The sequence below is a fragment of the Macaca mulatta genome, chromosome 19 (assembly GCF_049350105.2).
Source record: "Macaca mulatta isolate MMU2019108-1 chromosome 19, T2T-MMU8v2.0, whole genome shotgun sequence".
Taxonomy (NCBI): domain Eukaryota; kingdom Metazoa; phylum Chordata; class Mammalia; order Primates; family Cercopithecidae; genus Macaca; species Macaca mulatta.
This window is the reverse complement of record NC_133424.1, coordinates 3,011,174-3,020,640: the sequence shown is the minus strand read 5'-3', so window position 1 is coordinate 3,020,640 and position 9,467 is coordinate 3,011,174. Positions and strand designations below refer to the sequence as shown.

The 9,467-nt window shown below is 57.3% G+C and overlaps 1 protein-coding gene across 1 annotated transcript; it reads right to left on the bottom strand.

The window, feature by feature from the left end:
* Positions 1-449: 449 nt before the first annotated feature.
* OAZ1 (ornithine decarboxylase antizyme 1) lies at positions 450-4,280 on the bottom strand. The gene is given in 5 exon segments (NM_001134900.2): positions 450-965; positions 1,117-1,202; positions 1,867-2,039; positions 2,298-2,443; positions 4,056-4,280. Coding segments are annotated over 5 exon segments (687 nt in total). The 5' UTR covers positions 4,202-4,280; the 3' UTR covers positions 450-828.
* Positions 4,281-9,467: the final 5,187 nt, after the last annotated feature.

Genomic DNA, 9,467 nt, shown 5'->3' with positions numbered 1-9,467 from the left:
CGGCCAGGCCTGGCCCTGACTTTCCGGGTGATGCTCCCGGATGCGGCCGGGAGGTGGCGCAGCGCCGCGCAAACGGCGGTGGTCGCAGACGCGGAAGCGCTCCAGGCCTTGACGCCGCCGGAAGTGCTCCTGCCCTGAACGGCGCTGCAGGTCCACGGGGGCGGCCAGTAACACGGTGACCCAAAGGAGTCAGGAACAGACATCCCCATGCGCAGGCCCAGGCTGGGGCGGAAGGGGACGCGATGCAGGAAGGGCCTCCCAGCGAACAGTAGCAAGGCTGACGCCAAGCTGAGGGCCCAGGCCTCCCAGCCGAGGGGGTCTCCTCCGTGGGAGGGGTCCTGCAGCTGCCCTGGTGACAAGTCCCCTGCGACCCCTCTACCCAGGGCCCTCTGTGGTCCCAGGCACTCCTCCCACCAGCCCCCGGCGTCACCACCACGGAGCCATGTGCATGGGGTGTAATCACTTTATTGGTTTTCGGAGAGCAATAGAGGGGATTAATACCTAATCTTTCCAAGTTAAAAGACTAAGACTGTTTCCAAAAGACTCCAAATAAGAAACTTCTCCTCAAAGTACAAGGATAATCTGAATCATCTTAAACCAGCAATAAAAAAGTAAAATATAAATTTTTATTTAGAATTAAAGCAAATACTTCAGTATCACAAACACAATATTAAACTTCAAGAAATATACGCTAATTTGGAGTGAGCATTTATTTGCACAATTACAACATGCGGACAAACCCAGGCGAGATGAGCGAGTCTACGGTTTCCACCCACCCGGCTGACAAGGGGTAGCCCCAGGGGCCGGATGCCCAGCCCCCAGGCGGCCCTACTCCTCCTCCTCTCCCGAAGACTCTCTCTCGAACGTGTAGGCCATGAAGCAAGCGTCGGGTCTCTTGGGGACAAGGGGATGCCCCGGTCTCACAATCTCAAAGCCCAAAAAGCTGAAGGTTCGGAGCAAGGCGGCTGTGGGGGAGAAGCCGTCAGAAACCCCACCGCCCAGGAGCCCCCACCCGCCCCCCGCACCCCCGCCGGGAGACCACGCCTGCGGGCTGAAAATGAAGGTGCATGGCAGGTGCCCCCACACACCCTGCTGCAGGCGATGCGAGTCACCTACCTCTGTCCTCGCGGTTCTTGTGGAAGCAAATGAAGACATGGTCGGCTCGCAGCTGCTCCTCAGCGAATTCCAGGAGAACTGCAAAGCTGCAGCGCGTGTCAGTGTCTTGGCTAGCCCGACCCGCCCACCTACCTCCTGGGCCTTAGCAGCTACCCTGAAGCCCGCTCTACTCCAGGGTCCCCCTGGGGCCCAGATCGTTCTCTGGGTGGGGCCGTCCTGACACCGCAGTGGTGAGCAGCACCGCTGCACCCACCCACGTGCATGCCCCGGGACAGAAAGGCTGTCAGACACTGCCCGGCATCCCCTGGAGGGTGGAATCCCAGGGTACAAACTTGGAACGCGCTTTTTAAAAAGAGACCCCAGAACGGGCGCGGTGGCTCACGCCTGTAATCCCAGCACTTCGGGAGGCCGAGGTGGGCGGATCAAGGGGTCAGGAGTTTTGAGACCAGCCTGGCCAACACAGCGAAACCTCGTCTCTACTAAAAACACAAAAATTAGCTGAGCATGGGTGGCGGACGCCTGTAATCCCAGCTACTCGGGAGGTTGAGGCAGGAAAATCACTCGAACCCGGAAGGCGGAAGTTACAGTGAGCCGAGATCATGCCATTGCACTCCAGCCTGGGCGACAAGAGCAAGACTCTCTCTCAAAAAAAAAAAGGGGGGGCGGGCCCATCCCAACCCATACAGCGATGGTGGCCCCCATATTTGCTGCCTGAAGGCAGTGCCCTCCCTCATCTGTCCCCGCCCTCACCTGTCCTTGCTCCCCTCAGGCAGCGCGCCGCCCGGGATCTCGATGTAGAGGCTGCCTCCACTCAGCACTGTTCGCCAATTAATGCGTTTGGCGTCTGTGAGCCTGGACTGGACGTTGAGAATCCTCGTCTTGTCGTTGGACGTTAGTTCCTCTGTTACATTCAGCCGATCATCCTGTCCGGGGTACGGTGCAGCGTAATTCAGAACCCCGACACACCCCACGGGCAAGAGACCGGCAGCGCTAAGGCTTGGGCCTAAGCCGTGTTCAGCTCAAGCAAGGCCTGGGCTGCAGGAGACTCTGCGCCCTCTCTGATGAAACTCAGAAGGGTTCCCAGGATTAAATTCAATCACAGGTACCGGCAGCGAAGTGCACAACAAGTGCCAGCGGCCCCAGAGCAGCCCCAGCCCCGCCCACCCCAGCGCCGTACTCACGGAGTAGAATAAGTTAGCTGAAAGATTGTGATCCCTCTGACTATTCCCTCGCCCACCTGGGATCTTCAGGGGTGGGTGAGGGGCATCAGGAGCACCACCGAGGCCCCGGACCCGGGTTACTACAGCAGCGGAGGGAGACCCTGGAACTGAAGGCAGATGCGATCACCAGGGAGCGCCAGGTTCCCGGAGGAGACCCCTCCAGGGCGCCCGGACGGTCTTCGGCCGCCCACCCCTGCCCCGGCCAGAAGACCCCGCCCCGCCCAGGCTGGGGCCCACCCGGCCCCACACCCCCGGGGCTTCCCCAGGGCAGCTCCAACGCCTGCCCCAAGCACCTACAACAGCATCGATCACTGAGCCACGTCGTCTCGGGCGGCGCCGCCCGGGATAGCCCAACCCTCCCAGGGCGGGGGGAGGGTCCCTTCCCCTCACGTAGCCCCGCCGGGACAGAGCCTCACCCCCCCGCCACCGCGCCAGCCGGCGCTTCCCCTTTTCAGCTCGGCCGCGGCTTCCCCTTTCCACCCTGCACTGCGGTCAGAATCTGGAACCCTTGCTTGTCCCCGCGAGGAGGGGGGGGGCCTGGCCTGACCTCGCGGAGGACGCGCCCCGCTACTGCTCCTGGCCGCCCCCCGCCCGCCCCCGCTCCGGGCCCGGGCCCTCCCGGTTGCGTCATCTAGGCAGACGCGGCCCCGCGCCCCGGGGGAGATTTTCACAATCGCGCAGCCGGCAGCGCCAGCAGCCATTTGCTGCGCGGTGTAAACAGGCCCCAAAGTTGCCTCCATTTTGCACGGCCCCCAAACCGTGGCACCGCCAGCACCGCGGCCCAACTTCCCGATTCCCGGGACTCAGCGACGCCCACCTCGGGAGACGCACTCGTGGAAGCTCGACCGAAACCCCGCGGGCTCCCCCACAATCGCAGCTGGCACCCGCGTCCCCTGAAGCGGCACGCGTCGTCCCGGGAGGCGGCGGGGGACTTCCCAGGGCGCTGTCGGGTTGTCCGAATGCGCGACCCCCGGCTCCCCGACGGCCCCCGCGGAGAACAACTGGGTGCCGTCTACGTCCGCGGCCTCGCCCCGCGCGTCCCCGGCCATCCAGACCGACTCGCTCTGGGGCGAAAAACGGGGCCCACGAAGTCGGTTGCGTGCGGGGGCCACATCGAGGCGCAGGAGACCCACGGGAGCTCGTCCGCCGCGAAGCGCTCCCCGCTCCGCCAGCGCACGCTCAACGGCCGGGACCGAAAAGTGCAGATTCACCGGCCCTGCGGGCCCTGCCTGGCCTCGGACCAGCCCAAGGCTGACCCCGCCCCAACCAGATTGCCCCATCCTGCGCCTCCCAAATCCGTCCAGCTTGCACACCCCTTCTCCAAACCGAATTTCCAGTCTGCGTCCCCCAAATCCAACTCTCTCCCCTCCTCCAAAGCCGAGTCCCATCCTGCGAACCCCAAAAAACACACACGCCTCCCCCACATTCCCCGTCCTGCGCCCAAATCCCACCTCCGACTCATGCCCCACCCCCACATCAGGCGCCCCGGACGGCGCCCCTCAAATCCAACTCCGCACCCGTGACCCCCAAACCCGACCCAAGAGCGCTGCCAAGGCCGGGGGAACCTCCAGGCCCCTACCTCGTCCCCGGCACGACTCTGGCTTTGACAAAGGGGCGGATCTCGCGCGCCGGGGACCTATCTGGCGCCCCGAGGACGGCCCCCCGCGGGCCTGCGCGGCCGGCGCTTCTGGAAGCTTCGGACGGGGGCGGGGCGCTCACCTCTCACTGCTGCTGCCTCCGCGGCTGTGCAGGCTTAGAAGCGGCATGGTGCGGCTGGCGTGGATGGTGGCGCTGGGTTTATCCCTTTCCTTCTCTCTGGCGAAGCAGTGGCTATTGAGGATCCGCTGCAGGGAGGATTTCACCATCCGGCCGCTGGGGTCCGAAACCAGGAAAACCTCCGCTGCGCCTCTCCGCGCCGCCGCCGCTGCTCGCCGTTCGCAAAATGGCGCTGCTGCCGCCGCCCGCCTTTATAGACGCCGCGCCCGGGCCACGCCCCCCGCACCGCCGGGAACGCGGCCGCACGAGAGGCAGAGCCGCGGGGCCGCCGGGAAAAACAGTCACGCCCGCCCCTTCCAGCGTCTGATTGGTGGAAGGTAAAGGAAAACGGAGAGACGCTCTGGAGATTGGTTGCTGAGCCTCGGGCCACGCCCCCTCCCGCGCGCGTCCTTCTGCGGGCGCCCGGGGGCGGGGCTGCCACAGCGCCGGGTACGCGCTGCGCTCGCCCTGAGCCGTCCCCGCCCCCACAACCGTGCCTTGGGGCGTGGGCGGCTCGCTGGGGCCGATTTTCGGGGGTCTCCGAGTGCCCGTTTGTCTGTCGTGGTGCACGTCGCCCTCCCTAGGGTCCCTTCACGCAGCGGGACCCCTCCCCTGGGTAGGCCCCCGTGTATTGGGAGGGGTGTCCAAACGCGCCCAACCTCCCATAGGACAAAATTATTTCCAGTAACTGCTGGTAATCATCGCTAATACTGGTTTTATTTTTTTTTAATTTGGTCTTGCAGTTCTTAAAATGCTTCCAGTGTTTTTTAAAAAAAGAACTTCCAATGTTAAAGATATTCAAATTTAGTAAAATATTTCGTGTACAATTTGGACTTAAGCAAAAATTTTACTCCTTGCAGATACATTCAGATTTTTCCTGTGGAAACTAACACTTACCCTAAGGAAAAACACTACTCCTGGCAGTTAAAATTCAGAAACACATTTCATGTATGAACTAAAATGTGGATCTCCCAAGGAAAAAACGATTTCTTTGGTGGTTAAGTTCGGTAAACTGTTTCGCCTGTTGAGTTAAAATGTGGACTTATCCAGCAAAAATATTTCCCCTCCTGGTTAAACCCAGAAAAAAAATATCAGGTATGAACTGCAGTTTGCGTTAAGTAAGCAAAGATAGAACTCTTGGCAGTTACATACTGGTACATAGGTTGTGTGTAGACTATGAATTTCGCAAAAAGTTGCCACTTTGCAGTGAGGTTTAATAAAATATTTTATATTTCGTGTATAAACTAAATTTTGTTCTTACCAAGCAAAAATGCTACTTCTGGCAAATCCCGATTTCGTTCATGGTTTTAATTTTGTTTTGTTTGCAACCGGCCTGGCTCTCACACAGGCTGGAGTGCAGTGGTGCAATCTTGGCTCGCTGCAACTTCCGCCTTCCGGGTTCAAGCGATTCTCCTGCCTCAGGCTCCCAACTAGTTGGGATTACAGGTGCCCGCCACCACGCCTGGCTAATTTTTGTATTTTCAGTAGAGATGGGGTTTCACCATGTTGGCCCAGGCTGGTCTCGAACTCCTGACCTCAGGTGATCCACCTGCCTTGGCCTCCCAAAGTTTGGGGATTATAGGGTGAGCCACCGCGCCCGGCTCAAAAAACAAACAAACAAACAAAAAACTGGCCCACACCCTGAGTGGGGAAGGAGAGAGGAGAAGAATCCCAGGTGCTGGGGCCCTCCTGGTTTATACCGTTTGCCCCATTGGGATTTTATCCTGGTGTCTGGTGTGAGCAGAGAACAGACTCTGTTTCAAATAATTAACTCGGGGTCTCCTCCTTCGGCCCCGTGGACATTGGGCTTGGATTGTTCTTTGAGGTGGGGCATCCTGGGCACTGCAGGGTACTGAGCAGCGTCCCTGGCCTCCACTCACTCCATGCCAGGAGCACCCCAAGTCATGACAACCAGAAATGTCCCAAACATCACCCAATGTCCCTTGGGGGCAGAATGACACCCCCTAGTTGAGGACTTCCTCTGGGAACTGAGGCAAGAGGGTGCTCGAAATGAACGGGTCACGAGTGCGATTTCCAGAACAGTCACGACCAGGGATCCCCGTTCCCTCTGTCCTGATTGCAACAGCTCTCACTTCCTCCTCCTGTTCATCTCTAACTCTGATGGCCGCCTGCCAATGCTGTGAGGCTTCTGGAAGGGCCACCCCCACACTGGCCAGGCCACGCTGGATGAACGCCAGGATCAGCAACTATGCTGTGCTGGCCCACCTGGCCAGGCTCCCCGGGAACCAGGGTGGGAGGTGCTTTGCTGAGAGCTGGGGAGTCTGTGACTGGTGAGGGACCCCCAGGCAGCAGGGAGAGAAAGAGGCATATCTTTCAAGAGGCTTGAACTGTCTGAAAGGGACAGCAGAGGATGTCGGGTGGTCAAGGATAGAGGGCCCATGCCTGGGTTTTCCTCTGAAATCAAGGTTGAGGGGATAGGGATGCTGGCAGAGGAGGCCGAGAGTATAACTCTGATTGATTGACTGATTAATTTTTTTTTTTTTTTTGAGACGGAGTCTCGCTCTGTCGCCCAGGCTGGAGTGCAGTGGCGCGATCTCGGCTCACTGCAAGCTCCGCCTCCCGGGTTCACGCCATTCTCCTGCCTCAGCCTCCCGAGTAGCTGGGACTACAGGCGCCCACGACCGCGCCCGGCTAATTTTTTGTATTTTTAGTAGAGACGGGGTTTCACCGTGGTCTCGATCTCCTGACCTTGTGATCCGCCCGCCTCGGCCTCCCAAAGTGCTGGGATTACAGGCGTGAGCCACCGCGCCCGGCCTTTTTTTTTTTTTTTTTTTTTTGAGACGGAGTCTAGCTCTGTAACCTAGGCTGGAGTGCAGTGACATAACCTCGGCTCACTGCAACTTCTACCTACAGGATTCAAACGATTCTCCTGCCTCAGCCTCCCGAGAAGCTGGGACTACAGGCATGCACCACCATGCCCGGCTAATTTTTGTATTTTTAGTAGAAACAAAGTTTCACCATATTGGCCAGGCTGATCTCAAACTCCTGACCTCATGATCTGCCTTCCTCCCAAAGTGCTGGGATTACAGTGTGAGCCACCGCGCCCGGCTGATTAATTTTTGAGACAGGGTCTCGCTCTGTCAGCCAGGCTGGAGAGCAAGGGCATGATCTCAGTGGCTCACTGCAACCTCCACTTCCCAGGTTCAAGTGATTCTCCTGCCTCAGCCTCCCAAGTAGCTGGGAACTACAGGCTCACACCACCATGCCCAGTTAATTTTGGAATTTTTAGTAGAGACGGGATTTCACCATGTTGGTCAGGCTGGTCTCGAACTCCTGACCTCAGGTGATCCACCCACCTCACCCTTCCAAAGTGCTGGGGTTACAGGCGTTAGCCCCCGCGCCCAGCTGACTCTGATTTAAAAAAGGATATGTGGGCCTGGTATGCACTTTGGGACGCAGAGGCAAAAGAATCACTTGAGGTCAGGAGTTCAAGACCCGCCAGGGCAACATAGCCAGACCCCATCTCTGCAGCAAATTTAAAAATTAGCTGGGCATGGTGGTGCACGCCTCTAGTTCCAGCTACTCCAGCGGTGAGGCAGGAGGATCACCTGAGCCAGGGAAGTGAAGGCTGCAGTGAGCAGTGATCTCCCGACTGCAACCTGGGTGACAGAGGGAGACCTTGTCTCTAAAAGAATTATAATAATAAGTTAAATAAAATGCAAAAAGGTAAAAATAAAGAAGGATTGGGGCTGGGCATGATGGCTCACGACTGTAATCCCAGCACTTTGGGAGGCTGAAGCAAGAGAATCGCTTGAGCCCAGGAGTTGGAGACCAGCCTAGCCAACATAGCAAGACCCTATCTCTAGGTTCTCACTTTGCTGAGAATTTTTAAAATTTCTAGAAATTTTTTTTTTCTTTTTTTTTTTTTTTTTTTTGAGACGGAGTCTTGCTCTGTTCCCCAGGCTGGAGTGCAGTGGCGTGATCTCAGCTCACTGCAAGCTCCGCCTCCTGGGTTCACGCCATTCTCCTGCCTCAGCCTCCCGAGTAGCTGGGAGTACAGGCACCGCCACCTCGCCCGGCTAATTTGTTTTGTATTTTAGTAGAGACGGGATTTCACCGTGTTAGCCAGGATGGTCTCGATCTCCTGAACTCGTGATCCGCCCGTCTCGGCCTCCCAAAGTGCTGGGATTACAGGCTTGAGCCACCGCGCCCGGCCTTTTTTTTTTTTTTTTTTGAGACAGAGTCTCGCTCTGTTCCCCAGGCTGGAGTGCAGTGGCGCGATCTCGGCTCACTGCAAGCTCCGCCTCCCGGGATCATGCCATTCTCCTGCCTCAGCCTCCTGAGTAGCTGGGACTACAGGTGCCCACCACCGCGCCCGGCTAATTTTTTTGGTATTTTTAGTAGAGACGGGGTTTCACCGTGGTCTCGATCTCCTGACCTTGTGATCTGCCCGCTTCAGCCTCCCAAAGTGCTGGGATTACAGGCGTGAGCCACCGCACCCGGCTAGAAATTTTTTTAAAATTAAAAAAATTTGGTCAGGCGTGGTGGCTCACACCTGTAATCTCAGCACTTCGAGAGGCAGAGGCTGGGCAGATCACGAGGTCAGGAGATTGAGACCATCCTGGCTAACATGGTGAAACCCCATCTCTACTAAAAATACAAAAAAATAGCTGGTGTGGTGTCGGACACTTGTAGTCCCAGCTACTAGGAAGGCTGAGACGGGAGAATGGTGTGAACCTGGGAGGCAGAGCTTGCAGTGAGCCAAGATTGCCCCACTGTACTCCAGCCTGGGGAACAGAGCGAGACTGTCTCAAAAAAAGAAAAAAAAAAGAAAAAAGAAAAAAATTAAAAATTTTTTAATTAGCTGGGATTGGGGTGGGCACCTGTGGTCCCAGCTACTTGGGAGGCTGAGCCAAGAGGATCACTTGAACCCGGGAGGTCAAGGCTGTAGTGAGCTGTGACCACACCATTGCACTCCAGCCTGGGTGACAGAGAATGACAGTGTCTCAAAAAAAAAAAAAAAAAGAAGAAGAAGAAAGAAAAGGAAAAGGAAAGAAAGCAGGAAAATGGCCGGGCGCGGTGGCTCACACCTGCAATCCCAGAACTTTGGGAAGCCAAGGCAGGCCGATCACGAGGTCAGGAGATGGAGACCATCCTGGCTAACATGGTGAAACCCCGTCTCTACTAAAAATACAACAAAAATTAGCCGGGCGTGATGTTGGGCACCTGTAGTCCCAGCTACTCGGGAGGCTGAGGCAGGAGAATGGCGTGAACTTGGGAGGCGGAGCTTGTAGTGAGCCGAGATCACGCCACTGCACTCCAGCCTGGGCGACAGAGTAAGACTCCGTCTCAAAAAAAAAAAAAAAAACAGGAAAATAAAGAAGAATCTTGGCCTCCTTTTCTCCCTGTGTTCCT